This window comes from Macaca thibetana, chromosome 17 (assembly GCF_024542745.1).
Source record: "Macaca thibetana thibetana isolate TM-01 chromosome 17, ASM2454274v1, whole genome shotgun sequence".
Taxonomy (NCBI): Eukaryota; Metazoa; Chordata; class Mammalia; order Primates; family Cercopithecidae; genus Macaca; species Macaca thibetana.
Genome location: NC_065594.1, coordinates 22,489,732 through 22,506,579, shown reverse-complemented (window position 1 = coordinate 22,506,579; position 16,848 = coordinate 22,489,732). Strand labels below are relative to the sequence as shown.

At 35.1% G+C, this 16,848-nt stretch overlaps 1 protein-coding gene across 8 annotated transcripts in view; it reads left to right on the top strand.

Moving 5' to 3' along the window:
- The window catches only part of CCDC122 (coiled-coil domain containing 122), a 39,420-nt gene that overhangs the window by 7,137 nt on the left and 15,435 nt on the right, over nucleotides 1-16,848 (top strand). For 7 of the 8 annotated variants that reach the window (XM_050766228.1, XM_050766229.1, XM_050766230.1 and 4 more), the window contains 5 exons: nucleotides 2,198-2,225; nucleotides 3,293-3,454; nucleotides 3,981-4,090; nucleotides 9,388-9,786; nucleotides 10,578-10,694. In XM_050766228.1, coding sequence (XP_050622185.1) covers nucleotides 3,409-3,454; nucleotides 3,981-4,090; nucleotides 9,388-9,786; nucleotides 10,578-10,694 — 672 coding nt within the window. In that variant the 5' untranslated portion in view covers nucleotides 2,198-2,225; nucleotides 3,293-3,408. The remainder of the gene's footprint in view (nucleotides 1-2,197; nucleotides 2,226-3,292; nucleotides 3,455-3,980; nucleotides 4,091-9,387; nucleotides 9,787-10,577; nucleotides 10,695-16,848) is intronic. The other variant, XM_050766226.1, reaches the window with a different exon arrangement.

The window sequence follows — 16,848 nt, the reverse complement described above, 5'->3', positions numbered from 1 at the left end:
GCTGTTAAGAATAATACGTTTGACCAAGTAAATAGGGAAATTCTATTGAGGGGCCATTCAAAGAAGTAATGTCTATGAGAAGGGAGTACAAAAGTAGAGGACTGGCCTTAGATAGGAGCAAGAACACTTTATTGCAAGAAAACAGTATGCTGGTATACAGGTGCAGGTACAAAATCTGGTAGATGGGTAATTTACCATCTTCTCTGATTTTTTTCTTCTATCTCAGTTAAATTAGAAGGTAAATTATCAACTCAAAGGAAGGGAAACGAGGTGTGGGAGGTTTGAAGACAGAGGATAAAGAGTGAAACAGTCATCTACATAACTTGGTGCATCTTAAGAGCCTAGGATCAAGGTCCCACTTGACATAAAATGGTCTTGAATTTAAAGTGAGTCAACAGCATAGTTGTATGTCTTTCTTTAAGCATATTCAGCTACTTGAGTATAAGCAAAGCAGCTGGTTGGGATTCTTCCAGGGAATTAGGACAGGGAGTGAGCTGTAAGGGAAATGAGGGTGAAAGCAAAGGAATCTAAGCGAAGTAAGGAGGGAAGAATATATGAAGGGTTGAGGGAATGTGTAAAGATACAAGAGTCGATGGACTGGAAGTCTTGCGGGGTTAAACAGCACATAATGTCAAAATACTAGATGGGATAAGCTAGAAAAATAAACAGTAGTTTGAATCTGAGATTATGGATGAGGTACAGTTATACTCTATGGGTTGCTGGGGAGAATAAATGAAAGAAGACCTCGAAACAACTGAGAGTTCAGGGTTTTAGATATACCATTTGTGTGGATATTGAAATTCCCAAGGAAATACGGGAGAGTAGTGATAGAGGAACAGTAAGTCAGATGCTGTAATCTAGGAATGAGCCTTCCAAGACCTGGATGACAGCTGATAACAACAAGGAAAGATAAAGCCTATGTAGTCTATGGCCTGAATTTCAAAGAAACCAGAGAGGGTTTTAGAGAGAAGAAAAGGAAATATGGTGGCAGTGGAATGGAGAACAGAAAAAAAAAAAATGTTTCATCTCCAGACTTAGTGGCTTGAGAATGAGGAAGCTGTGTCTTCGGACTTCAGTTAAAGCCAAAAGGTAAAAGGGAAGTTCACTGAAAAGGTTGACAATAGAAAGGACTTTGCGGAAGATGGCCCATGAATTTCAGAAGTCAAAGTGGAAGGATAGAAAAGGGTTGGGGAGTGGGTAATACAGCATCACACTAAGGGGCTTACCAAGCTGAATAAGGATGGGTTCTCATGATGAAGAATGCTGGCTTCTTCTGAAGACTGAAGTTAATAAGGAGGTAGAATTTAATGGGAATTATGCCCACAATATTTTAGGCAGCTTATGGAAATTGCACTGTGATTTGGGGGAGAGAGAAATGGGGACTCACCAGGAAGGTAAGTTACCTAACAGGAATTTACTGCTAGGTGAGAGCATGAAGAACTCATTGGATTACCTCTTCAGGCATGCAAATTGTCTCCTTAGGCCATTGGAGGCCTGTTGGAGCTGCAGCAGCTCTATAAATGCACTTTACCAGAATAGTTTCCCAAAGAAGAAATGTAGATGGTAGTAGTGGGAATAGAAAGAGTAAGTTGATGAAAGTGATGTTTTAGCATCATAGGAATACAAAATGTAGTGGACCCTTGAACAACACGGGTTTGAACTGTGCAGGTTCACTTACCCGTGGGTATTTTAAGCCAAACTCGGATCAAATATACAGTATATGCGGGACTTGAAATCCCCATGTAAGGAGGGCCAAGTTTTCATGTAAGTGGGTTCTGAAGCACTGACTTTGGGACTTGAATATGCACAGATTTTGATATGAAGTGGGGAAGGGGGTGACTTGGAACCAATCCCCTGCATATACTGTGGGATGACTCTAGTTTTATTCTGGAGTGATATATGGAAGACATAATTCTTCCCATAAAAAGTCATAATCTTGGTAGTCTATCATAGTCTAGCATTAAGAGCATGAACTTTGGAACCAAAATACTTGAATTCAAATCACATGTCTTACATTTAATGGCTCTCTTTGGATAAATCCTTATATCTATTTGTGTACCTCACTGTACTTTTTTTCGTAAAATGAAAATTGTAATAATATCTACCTTATAGGGTTAAATGAGTTACTATTTTTAAAGTTCTTTGAATACCATCTGGCACAGAATAAACACTATATAATTTTTTTTTTAATCTAAAGCACTTGGAACAGCAGTGACTAGCACAAAGTAAGTATAAGTTTTTACCATTGTAATTAATTGAGAGAACTGACAGTATATACTGAAAGTATAGATGTAGAGGGCATGCATTTTTCAAGGTAGATATATTTAAGGATGAAGTCTGTGATGGTGAAACCCAAATGAAAGCGCTAGAGAGAAAATCAGGTTTGGATTCATTAGCACTAATCTGGGACAGTTCTGTGTGTTGAGCAAAAAGTATGTAACGTGAACGGAGTAAATGGCTCAGCTTCAGGGAAGACTTCATGAAGGAGTAGGTTTGAAGTGAGAGTTGAAGGAAGTGACATGAAGGAACAGGAAAGAATTATAAATTTCAAGGAATGGTTATGATAATCTGCTAGGTAAGCCCTCATAATTTCTTTAGCTTGGATGTATATTTCTAGATAGATTTGATCTCTACACAGGAAACGATTTAACTTTGCTTGTCTTTTTTGTTGCATATATATCAGGTTTCAATCCTTTAAATTTTTTTAGACACATGTAACTAGTACATGGATCTTTGTAGTTAATTGATCTTTAGAAAGGTATTTAGTGATTTAAGGAGAAAAATACTTATTCCTCCTATCGTTACTCCTAAATGAAGAGTAGATCAAAATTTGCTTTGGGCTTACTGTGTCCAGAATAGCACTGGACAGGAGTGCTATATTCCCTGGATTCCACACCCATAGCAGAAGTTGTTAATCATTGTTGATATCATTTCTCACAGATTCTGGTTATAGTCTCAGAATCTATTTCCTCATAGTACTGGAGTTACATACTATTAATACTAACCCAAAATAATTATGCAGTGTATATCAGGTACTATTCTAAGCATGCTATATATATTACTTTAATTATTAGAACAGCCTTATGAAGTTTTAAAGATGAGGTACTGAGGATCAAAGAAGTTAAGAAACTTACTCAAGGTCACAACAGTGGAAAAGCAGAAGAAGCAAAATTCAAATACAGTTCTTCTTTCATTCCAAAATCACTAAACCATTGTATTCTAATTCTTGGTACTAATGGTGAAATGTCATTGACATCCCTGTGACATGTTTGACAATTAATTTACCTTTCAGGGTCACCAGTATACAACAGGAAAAAACAAAAGTGAAAGATTATCAATATAGATTATTGAGTAGGAGTAAAGAAGGTAAATCAAAAAGGGGAAAAGAGGAGATTACAGACACAGAAAATGTCAGACAACAAAGAAAGGAAGAGTCAAGGATTTCCTAAAAAAGGTGATGAAACAGTCTTAAGAAATGAATAATTAAAAGATCAGCAACAACAAAAAAAGTAGTCTGGTAGGATAATTGTGTTAAAATTGATAGCAAATTAGAATAGATGGAAGCAGTTACATTTAGCCGGGACAAACATATACAGTGTTTAAAAAAGGCATACTAACCTGAAAATACAGAATTATAATGAGAATGCATCAACTGTAATTGCTATAGAGCTGTTATGGTAGCACTATAATTATAGTATATGTGCAAGTGGTCTGGATAAAAAAATTAGGACAATCAAAATATTTATACTGTTCCATAAAGGAACAGGTATAACATTGCAGTAGGCAACTTTGAATTGCCTATTATTGTTGCCTTTACTTTTGGTTTTGTTTATATCAGCAAGGGAAAATTCCTAATTCTAAATTTAGTTTAGAGGCAAAAGCATCAAATATTTAATGATTTTGAATAAAGAAACATAACTTTCTTAAAATAGCTGTATTTTAATTTTTATTATATACTTTATTCTTTTGTCTAATTGTAGATAACCAAGACACAAGTTCGTTAGCTGATGCTGTAGAGAAAGTTGCAAAGCAACAACAATCACAAGCATCAGAGATAGAAAAAAACAAAAAAGTTCTGTTCAGTTTGAAGGTAACTTCTTTATATAGTCTTTTAAATGTCTTTACTTTCTTTAAAAGTAAATGACCAGGAGGTTATTAAAAATACTTATTATTGGGAGTCACTTTTAAAGTTATTCTCTGTCAATTATTCTGTTCTCCCTAAGTAGAGTTTACTTAGGGAGAGTATTCCAGTTTTATGGAAAATTTTACACTCCCAACATATAAAGATTCAACAGTGTCATTGCAACTGTAGGATAAGCATATAAAACCTAACATGTTAGATAGAATTATTTTACATTCCCTTATTTGATAGTTTTTCCTAAAATGCTGAATTGAAGGAATGTTAAGTTTTAAGCCAGTGTTTGTAAAGCTATGAATTGTGAGTTATTTGTTGTCAGTGAACATTTCAAGTAGCCTCCCTCTATGTTCCTTTCCTTTTTAAATATATTTATAATCCTACTACAGGGAATATGGGAGCCATACTTGGTCTTCGCATGCAACATAATTAGATATAACTATGCTATGTGAATATGACTAAAGAAATGAAAATGAAAACAGTATCTTGTGCTCTGTAACGATTGTTATTAAATATATCATAGAAATGAGAAGAATAGGCTCAGGAGCTGAACCGCCTAGTTCAAATGGCCAGATTTACTACTTCTTGTTCCGTGATTGAATTTGTTGTGCTCCTGTTTCCTTAGTTGTAAAATAGAGATAACAATAGGACGTGCCCATAAGCTTTTCATGAGGATTAAATGAGTTAATGTGTTTGGTGGGGACCAGGTGGACATGGTACTGGTAGGGCCCTATTTGACATTGGCTTTAAGTATCATTGGCTTTAAGTGCATCAGCAGATACATGATGACAATAATTGTATTATGGTGATATGGATTTCTTATAAATATTTGTATTATGTTAGTCACTTCTAGAAAAGAATACAGCTATACAGTAGAATGTAATTCAAAAACTAATGTCATAGTTTTGTAAAGAAATTATTTTGTAAAACTTTTCAGTCTTCAAAGAGTTTCATAGACTTTATTCCATTTATATTGAGAGCCTACTTTGTGTTAAGCATTTTGCTGAACATTGTCTTCTCTCTCATGTTACTTACCATCTGTTGGGAAGACAAAGAAGTAAACAAATAATTACATGTAGAGTAGTAGTGTCAATGATAGAGGCATGAACGCAACACAGATTTAACACTAGAGAGAGAGTGATCCCAAAATAAATGATGTTTCAGTTGAGTTTTAAATGGCAGCTGGAGTTCATCTGAATGATTAGGTATCTAGGACAAGTTTAAAGGTTAGGGAGTAAGGAAGATAATATTCAAAATAAAAAGGACCTAAGGATATTCACAGAGGATATTTGCAGAGGCCTGAAATAGCATTGGTACATTCCTAGAACCATAAATAGTTTGATGGTAAAATAAATTACAGTACGTTTTGAAAAATCATGGAAGATATATACCACGATAAGAAACTTCAACTTTATTCTAAAGTTGATGAGAAGCATTTGACAGATTTTAAGCAAGAAGCAAATAATTAAATTTATATTTTAGAAAGAATTCTAGATACATAAAAAGCACTTATTATAATCCAATATCCATTCATGATAAAAACTCTCAGCTAATTGGAAATAAAAGGGAACTTCCTTAATCTAAGGAAGAACAGCTACGTAAATTCTCTAACCAACCACATACTTAATGGTGAAATAATGAATGTTTTTCTCCTAAGATCAGGAACAAGACGAAGATGTCTCCTCTTACTTCTATTCAAGATGGTACTGGCAGTTCAAGCCCGTATAGCTATGCAAGTAAAAGAAAAAAACTCATTCCGTTTAGAAAGAAAGAAGTAAAGCTGTTTTTATTCACAGATGACATTATTTTTTATTTAAATAAAATCCCAAGGAAGCTATAAAAAGCTACTAGAACTAATAAGTGAGGTTAGAAAGATTGCAGGGCACAAGATTAATATACAAAACTATAGTGTATTTCTACACATTGGCAAGAGAAAATCAGAAATTAAAACTTCAAAAGCAATACTACTTACAATGCCAACAAAACTATTCAATACTTAGGGGCAAATTTGACAAAAGGTTTAAAGACCAGTATGCTGAACACTGTAAAACATTGGTGAGAAAAATTAAAGAAGGCTTAAATGTAGAGGTATGTCATTTTTATGAAACAGAAGACTCAGTATTGCTAATATGTTAGTTCTCTCAGTTTTATTTATACATGAAACGCAGTCCCAGTCAAAATTTCAGGAGGCTTTTGGGAGAGAAATACATAGGCTAATTCTAAAAGTCATATGGAAATGCAAAGGACTTAGAATATCCAAAACAATTTTGAAGAAGAAAAGTGTTGGAAATCTTACACTACCTGGGACATTTTCTAACACTAACAACCAATTTTCTGATTCTCTGGATGCCAACTGTGTGTCCAATGATTGGATTCTGTTCTGACACTACAACAGTTTTCCCTTATTTGCAGTTTTGCTTTTGCAGTTTCAGTTAGCCACAGTGAGCTGAATTCTAAAAGTATTAAATGGAAGATTACAGAAATAAACAATTTGTAAATTTAAAATTGCAAGTCATTCTGAGTAGCACGATGAAATCTCGCACTGTCCTGCTCCATCCTGCCTGGGACATGAGTCATCCTTTTGTCCAGCACATCTATGCCATATGAGCTACCCATTCTTTAGTCACTTAGTAGTCGTCTCAGTTATCAGATTGATTGTGGCAGTATCACAGTGCTTATGTTTAACTAAACCTTATTTTACTTAATGGCCCCAAAGTATCAGCGTAGTGATGCTGGCAATTCAGATATGTCAAAGAGAAGCTGTAAAGTACTTACTTTAAGTGAGAAGGTGAAAGTTCTCAACTTAAAGGAAAGAAAAATATCATACACTGAAGTTGCTAAGATCTATGGTAAGGACAAATCATCCATCTGTGAAGTTGTAAAGAAGGAAAAATAAATTCCTGGCTGGGCGTGGTGGCTCACTCCTGTAATCCCAGCACTTTGGGAGGCCGAGGCAGATGGATAACTTGAGGTCGGGAGTTCGAGACCAGCCTGGCCAATATGGTGAAACCCTGTCTCTACTAAAAATACAAAACAGCCAGGCATGGTGGTGCACGCCTGTAATCCCAGCTACTTGGAAGGCTGAGGCTGGCCAATCACTTGAACCTGGGAGGCAGAGGTTGCAGTGAGCTGAGATCACACCACTGCACTCCAGCCTGGGCAACAGAACAAGACTCAGAGATTCCATCTCCAAAAACAAAAGAGAAAAAGAAATTCCTGTTAATTTTGCTGTTGCACCTCAGACTGCAGAAGTTACGGACACAGTGTGTAATAGTGCTTAGTTAAGATGAAAAAGACATTAAATTTCTGGGTGGAAGACATGAACAGAAAACATGTTCCAAATAACGGCCACGTGTTGCTCCAGAAGGCACTAAGTCTATATGAAGACCTCAGCAAGGGATTTTCTGAAATAAGTGACACTAAGTAAGGGATGGTCACACAGATTCAGAAACAGGTTTGGACTGAAAAATATAAAAATTAAGGAGAGACCAAGTCTGCCAATAAAGAAGCTGCTGCCATTTGAGTACAGTACAATAAGATAGGAGAGAGAGACCACATTCACATAACTTATAGTATAGCATTATAATTATTCCGTTGTTATTATCTTATTGTGCCTGATTTATATGTTAAACTTTATCATAGGTATGTATGTATAGGAAAAAAAAACATAGTATATATAGAGTTCAGTACTGTCCATGGTTTCAGGCATCCACGGAGGTCTTGGAACATATTCCGCCTAGATAAGGAGGGACTACTGTATCTATCTGGAATTAGCATCAGCTCCCAGAAGATAAAGGGTTCAGTCCCATAAGACTGCCCCTGCTTCATGTGCCAGTCACAAGTCCCAGGCTACCCATACTTCTGACCAACTGGCTATAAAATCAGAGGTTCTCACCTTACCATTAACTAAGTTGGGTAACATAGGAGTATGATAATTTGCATTTTTGGTCCCAATTTTTCATCCCTTAGTCTATCCGTACCCTTTGCCATATATTATAATGCTTTCCCATAATGGATGGACACACTTCCACCCCTTGACTCTGGGTTTGATTATGTGACTAGCTGGGGTGTTATCAGATATGACTCAAACAAAAGCTTTAAAAAACTCTTCCATAACTGAATTTCACTCTTCTGCATCTACTATTATCATGACATGCCTGGGTTGGCCCATTGGAGGAGAAGATACATATAAAGCAAAGCCAAGACACCCCTGTCAGCCCAGTTAAAGCCAATTTAAATCATCTTACAATCAGCCAATCCCCAGACACTTGGGCAGATTCAACCAAGATCAGCAGAACCACCTAGCCAACCCTTGCTTCTCCCAGGCTTATGAACTACCTAGACAACCTCAGCTGCTCCTAGTCATGTCAGCAGTATATACTTATGTATTATTGTATGCTACTGAGGTTTTGTAGTTCTGGCAACAGATAATTGATACAAGGAGTAATTGGATGTGTTGTAGAAAGGATTCATTCAATTTTTGGATATGGTGAATTTGAGGTGGCCAGTGGCGGCTGGGTGTAGAACTCAGCAGCTACTTACATTCTGTGAATCATCAGCAGATATGTAGCTGAATATGTAAATTTGGATGAAATTACCCAAGGAGCATATATAGAGAGTGAGAAGAGGAAATTATGATGAAGACCTATATTTGAAGGAACTGTTGAGATTGAGAAGGAATTCTCAGAAATTTCTAAGGAGAACCGGAAAAGACTGGTGGTGTGAAAACTAGGCTTTAAAAAGAAGGCAGCAGTTAGGAATGCAAAATGCCCCAGGGAGGCAAAGTAAATATCTTTATACTCATTTTACAAATGGAGAAAAGTGTAGTTTGAATGGGGTAACAAAGTTTGTTATGCATGATCATACAAACTAGTAAATAGCAATAAGGGTGTTAGAACCTAGATCTTTTGATTGTTAACTCAGGGCTTTATCATTTTTTATCATATTGTCTTTCCTGAGTGTGTACTTCTGATGCCTGTAAATAAATTAGTAAAATTATTATAAAGTATCTTACATATATAAAATGTCAAGATAAAACATGAGATAGAACATTAAAAAATATGTAACTGAGATTCCTTCTGAAATTATAAAATAGTGTTTATTGCATGTTTCCTTTTATTCATCAATTTTTAATATCTGATAAATATATTTTTATGAGTGATTTTTCCTATATTCATATGGATTAAAACATTGATTTTCCTCTCATGTTTAAAATTTTGAATAAATAATGATAATGTTAAAATATATTACAGAATGAACTTCATGAGCTTGAAAAACAAATAGCAGCTATCTCTGCAGAAACTAAAGGAACAGAAAGACAAATTTATCAACAAGATGCTGCCATACAGAATACCAAACTTCACTGTGATAGCCTGGAAACTCAAATCAAATCTTTACATTCAGAAAATGTAAAGCTTAAATTTGACATAGAAACAGCCCAAGAAGATTTTGAGGAACACATGATAAAATATAATGCATATTATGCAAAAATAAAAGCACATAAAAATAGTTTGGGAGAAGTAGAAAGCAAATGGTCATTTATGACCGAACTCCATGAAAAACGAGATTTTGTTAAAAAATTAAAGACGATGAAAGAAGAACTTATGCAAGATCTTCAAAATCCAGGAGGGAACCGAATAACACAAGTACAGGTGTGGAAAATTACTTAGTAAAACTATTTTTTCTATAACTCCTTTTTTGCAAGTACATACATTAAATGGTAAATTTATTGTGAAGTTAATAAAATGCCCATAGCTGTTCTATTACATTCAGAAACTATTGTCACAATTGAAAAAAACTTGGAATAAGTACATGTGTTATATAACAACTACCTTAGATGCTCAAATGCGTAAAGGAAACATCCACAAATCCCCTGGATTTATAAAAATACATGGTCAAATAAAATCACAGTGAAGAATTAATCTATAATCCATTGTCCATTGTTGTAGAAAATGTAATTCACAAAAATGTTGAAGCCTTAGCTTCTATGCCAATGGATCCAGACCAATTCAAATCAATTTAGTACACTTAACGCTGTTATGCAAGCAATCTAAATTAATAATTGAACCTTAAGCATCTTACTATTTCTCTGTTATTTAAAGACGATAGAAGACACCAACTTAAAATATTGATCATTTCTTGCTAGAGAATTAAAAAGTGTCTTTTACACTGTTGTTGGGCAATTGCCACCATAAGTACCACTTTCCTTTTTGTCTTATTTCATTTGGTTTTTAGTTCTGTTTCAAATGTAAGGTTTCTTTACATTTTCTTTAAGTAACAGTTCTTTATTTTTGTATTCCTATAGAAGTAATATTCTAATGCTATTTATCAAAACTAAATTTTGATTTGGCTAGTTTTCTTAAATTAGAGAAACACTGAAATATTGGATTTATATTGATCATCCTTTTTTGACTTCTATATTTCAAATGTTGTCAACATACAGGAAGACATTACAAAGTTAAAGGATAAAATTTTAACTGTAAAAGAATCTATCATTGAGAAAACTTGTTTTCTTGAGGAAGAAAAAAAGACACATGAAAAATTAAGAAAAGAAATAGAGGTAAGTCTTAATTATCTAGATTTCAATGTTTTATGGGACCATTTTTTAAACTTACACTATATTCATATTTCCATAATTTACTCTCAATACTCAAAACAGCTGAAGAATAAGAACTATAAAATTTAGTAAATACAAATCATCAATAGATAACTAGAGATAACCCCCTCATTCAAAGATGTTCAAATATGTGAATGTGTTCAAACAATGCAAGCATTCACTCCTGTTCAAATCTGGGCGAGGGTTCTTCCAGGTTGTTCTCATTCCACTAAGAACATGATACCCAATTAATGGCTAGAAAGCAGCTGTGTAGTCAAAGAGGCTGCCCATTCTTAGACATCAAAGACTCCTCAGAATAGAATAAAACACAATGGAAAGAATTGTCTTTCCAAACCTCTCTGACTTCCTATTCGCGGTTATCAAGAGACAAGTTAAAAAAAAAACAAACTGAAAATATGCAAAATTGAAAGTCAGAGTAAATTAAATTCTTAATGTGTTGTGGTGCCGCCTGTGGACTTCTATAGTCATTATTGTTTAGATGAATGGTGAACAGAAATGTAAAATAATATGCGATTAAGGGCAAATAATTTTCACCTGAATACATTAATTTGGAATATAAAAGTATGCATGATTCAACTTGCTTTTGACTAATTTGACACAATACAAAGCATCTGAGGAAATTAAAGATAAAAACCCTCATCTTTACATATTCGCTATTAAAAAATATCATGATTTTACCTTATAGTTTACTAGGAATCTAAACAAATAATGGTTTTTTTTTGCCCTTGTAGACATTAAGGTTCATTATAAAGCAATAAATAGTAAGACAGTGTATTAGTGGTATAAAAGTAGAAAAAAAAATTATTATTATTATTATTTTTTCTTTATTTTTGAGAAGGGATCTTGCTCTGTTGCCCAGACTGGAGTATGGTGGTGTGATCTCAGCTCACTGCAGCCTCGGCCTCCCAGGTTCCAGCCTTTCTCCTGTCTTAGCCTCCCAGGTAACTGGGATTACAGGCACGTACCACCACGCCTGGCTAATTTTTGTATTTTTAGTAGAGATGGGGTTTCACCATGTTGACCAGGCTGGTCCCAAACTCCTGACCTCAGGTGATCCGCCTGCCTCAGTCTCCCAAAGTGCTGATTTTACAGGTGTGAGCCACCACGCCCAGCCAGAAAAAAAATTATTAATGAAAAAAAGAATCCAGAAATTATGCATGCATGAATGGTAAAAACAAAATAGATTACCTTTATGGAAAAATAAAGAAAAATGTTGAAATAAAACTGGATTTCTACCTGATAATACACACATGAGCATGCACACACACACACACACACACACATACACACTTCTGAGTATTGAGTACAACATAGGAGAAAAACTTAACAATTTGTGTCAGAAAAGCATTTATTTTAAAAGAGAAAAACACTCCATAAATTCTGTGGTTAAATATCTTTAGTTTTGACTATGCCGTAAATTTTCAGATTATGGGAATACACCATAACAAGAGAAAGAACAAGACTCCATTCTAGATTATTATAACACATGTATGTGATAAGAAAGAGATAAGAAAATGTGAAATCAGTGAAACATTGGGCAAATGGTATAAAAAGACCATTTTTCTGAAACATGAATATCAGAAATAAAGAAAAATATGACCATCCTAATTAACAATAAGAGACTGATAATTAAAACCACAGTGAAGTTCCATGTTTAGCCCATCTGATTATCAGTATTACAGTTGGTAAGATGTTGAGCATGGGAATTTTAATACAGTATTCTTGTGAGTGTGAATTGCTAAAAGCACTTTGGAAAGAAATGTGAAATTACCTTGTAATTTTTTTACAGTAACATATTTTATTGAGGTATAATTGTCATAAGAGTAAGTACACAAATTATAAATGGATAGCTTGATTTATTTGGACTAATATGTACATATATTTATGTTGGTATTACCTAGATCAAGATATAGAACTTTCCCAGCATGTCCAGAAAGTTCTCTTCTACCCTTTTTATCAAATAGCCACTATTCTGATTTTTATAAACAGCTTCACTAAAATTCACATACCATACAGTTCACCAATTTTTGTCAGATATCCTGCAACAAAGTTTTAAAAATGAAAACAAATTATTCAGAGATTTTTTTTATTATTATTTAACTTTTTTTTTGAGACAGAGTCTCACTCCATCACCCTGGCTGGAGTGCAGTGGCGTGATCTCCGCTCACTGCAAGCTCTGCCTTCTGGATTCATGCCATTCCCCTGCCTCAGCCTCCCGAGTAGCTGGGACTACAGGCACCCACCACCACACCCCGCTAATTTTTTGTATTTTTAGTAGAGATGAGGTTTCACCATGTTAGCCAGGATGGTCTCGATCTCCTGACCTCGTGATCCGCCCACCTCGGCCTCCCAAAGTGCTGGGATTACAGGCATGAGCCACCGTGCCTGGCCTTAATTTAACTTTTAAGTTCAGAGGTACATGTGCAAGTTTGTTATATAGGTAAATTTCTGTCATAGTCTGTTGTACAGATTATTTCAATACCCAGGTATTAAGCCTAGTACCCATTAGTTATTTTTCCTGATCCTTTCCTTCCTCTCACCCTCCTGTGTATGTTATTTCTGATAGGCTCCAGTGTGTGTTGTTTCCCTCTCTGTGTCCATGTGTTCTCATCATTTAGCTCCCACTTATAAGTGAGAACATCCAGTATTTGGTTTTCTGTTCCTGTATTAATTCATTAGGATAGTGGCCTCCAGCTCCATTCATGTTCCTGCAAAGGACATAATCTCATTCCTTTTTATGGCTGCATAGTATTTCATGGTGTATATGTACCACATTTTCTTTATCCAGACTACCGTTGATGGGCATTTACGTTGATTCCATGTCTTTGCTATTGTGAATATTGCTGCAATGCACTTACACATGTATGTGTCTTTTTGATAGAATGATTTATATTCCTTTGGGTATATAATCAGTAATGGGATTGCTGGGTTGAATGTTATTCTGTTTTTAAGTCTGAGGAATTGCCACACTGTCTTCCACAATAGTTGAACTAATTTACACTCCCACCAACAGTGTATTAGTGTTCTTTTTCTCTGCAACCTTGTTAGCATGGGTTTTTTTTTGTTGTTGTTGTTGTTGTTTTACTTTTTGATAATAGTGATGATGGTATCTCATTGTGGTTTTGATTTACATTTCCCTAATGATTCATGATGCTGAACATTTTTTTATATGATTGTTGTCCACATGTATGTCTTCTTTTGAAAAGCATCTGTTTATTTCCTTTGCCCACTTTTTAATGGGGTTGTTTGATTTTTTCTCGTAAATTTGTTTAAGCTTCTTATAAATGCTGGATATTAGACCTTTGTCAGATGTATGGTTTGCAAAAATTTTCTCTCATTGTGTAGGTTTTCTGTTTACTCTGTTGATAGTTTATTTTGGTATGCAGAAGCTCTTTAGTTTAATTAGATCCCATTTGTCAACTTTTGCTTTTGTTGCAATTGCTTTTGGCATCTTCATCATGAAATATTTGCCCATTCCTATGTCCAGAATGGTATTGCCTAGGTTGTCTTCTAGGATTTTTTATAGTTTGGGTTTCATATTTAAGTCTTTAACCCATCTGGAGTTAATTTTTGTGTATGGTGTAAGGGAGGGGTACAGCTTCAATCTTCTGCACATGGCTAACCAGTAATCCCAGCACCATTTGTTGAATAAGGAGTCTTCCTCAGTGCTTGTTTTTGTCAGCTTTGTCAAAGATCAGATAGTAGTAGATGCATGGTCTTATTTCTGGGTTATCTATTCTGTTCCATTGGTCTATGTGTCTGTTTTTGTACCAGTACCATGCTGTTTTGGTTACTGTAGTCCTGTATTATAGTTTGAAGTCAGGTAGCATGATGCCTCCAGCTTTGTTCTTTTGGCTTAGAATTGCCTTGGCTATTTGGACTCCCTTTTGGTTCCATAGGAATTTAAAAATAGTTTTTTCTAGCCATGTGAAGAATGTCATTGGTAGTTTAATAGGAATAGCATCAAATCTATACATTGCTTTGGATAGTATGGCCATTTTAATGATATTGATTCTTCCTACCCATGAGCATGGAATGTTTTTCCATTTGTTTGTCATCTCTGATTTATTTGAGGAGTATTTTATAGTTCTACTTGTAAAGATCTTTTACCTCCCTCGTTAGCTGTATTCCTAGGGGTGTGTGTGGGGGGCAATTGTGAATGGGATTTGGCTCTCAGCTTGATTGGTGTTATATAGAAGTGCTAGTGATTTTCGCATATTGATTTTGTATCCTGAGACTTTGCTGAAGTTGTTTATCAGCTTAAGAAGCTTTTGGGCCAGGACTGTTGGGTTTTCTAGATATAGCATCATGTCATCTGCAAACAGGGCTAGTTTGACTTCCTCTCTTCTTGTTTGTATATGTTTTATTTCCTTCTCTTGCCTGATTGCTCTGGCCAGAACTTCGAATACTATGTCAAGTAAGAGTAGTGAGAGAGGGGATCCTTGTCTTTTGCTGGTTTTCAAGAGGAATGCCTCTGGGTTTTGCCCATGGAGTATGATGTTGGCTGTAGATTTGTCATAGATGGCTCTTATTATTTTCAGGTATGTTCCTTCAATACTCAGTTTATTGAGAGTTTTTAACATGAATGGTTGTTAAATTGTATTGACAGCCTTTTCTGCATCTATTGAGATAATTCATGTTGTGTTTGTCTTCAGTTCTGTTTATATGATGAATCATATTTATTGATTTGCATATATTTAACCAAACTTGCATCCCAGGTATAACGCCTACTTGATGGTGATGGACAAGCTTTTTGATGTGCTTCTGGATTCAGTTTGACAGTATTTTGTTGAAGATTTTTGCATCAATGTTCATCAAGGATGTTGGACTGAAGTTTCCTTTTTGTTATGTCTCTTTCAGGTTTTGGTATCAGGATGATTTTGGCCTCATAGAATGAGTTAGGGAGGAGTCCCTCCTCCTCAATTTTTGGGAATAGTTTTGGCAGGAATAGTACCAGCTCTTCTTTGTACATCTGGTAGAATTCGGCTGTGAACCCATCTGGTACTGGGCTTTTTTCAGTTAGTAGGCTATTTATTACTGAATTAATTCCAGAGCTTGTTATTGGTCTGTTCAGGGATTCGATTTCTTCCTGGTTCAGTCTTGGGAGGGTGTATGTGTCTAGGAATTTATCCATTTCTTCTAGATTTCCTCATTTATGTGTATAGGGGTGTTCACAATATTCTCTTATGGTTATTTGTATTTCTGTGGGGTCAGTGGTAATATCCACCTTCTCATTTCTGATTAGGTTTATTTTGATCTTCTCTATTTTCTTCTTTATTAGTCTAGCTAAGAGTTTATCTGTTTTATTAATTTTTTCAAAAAGCCAGCTCTTAGATTCACTGATCTTTTTGAAGGGTTTTTTTGGTCTCAGTCTCCTTCAGCTTTGATTTTGGTTATTGTCTTCTACTAGCTTTGGGCTTGGTTTGCTTTTGGTTCTCTAGTTCTTTTAGTCATGATGTTAGGTTGTTAAATTGAGATCTTTCTAACTTTTTGATGTGGGCATTTAGTGCTATAAATTTCCCTCTTAATACTGCCCTTAGCTGTGTCCCAGAGATTCTGGTATCTTTGTTCTCATTAGTTTCAAATAACTTCTTGATTTCTGCCTTAATTTCATAATTTACTCAAAAATCATTCAGGAGCAGGTTATTCAATTTTCAATTTCCATGTAATTGTATGGTTTTGGGTGAATTTCTTAGTCTTCATTTCTAATTTGATTGTGCTGTAGTCCAAGAGATTGTTATGAATTCAGTTATTTCGCATTTTCTGTGGAATGTTTTATTTCTGATTATGTGATTGATTTTAGAATATGTGCCATGTGGCGATGAGAATAATGTATATTCTGCTGTTTTGGAATGGAGAGTTCTGTAGATGTCTGTCAGATTCTTTTGATCCCATGTTGAGTTCAGGTCCTGAATATCTTTATTTATTTTCTCTCTTGGTGATCTGTCTAATATTTTCAGTGGGGTGTTAGAATCTCCCACCATTATTGTGTGGGAGTCTAATTCTCTTTGAAGGTCTCTAAGAACTTACTTTATGAATCTGGGTGCTCCTGTGTTGGGTGCGTATATATTTAGGATAGTTAGGTCTTATTGTTGAA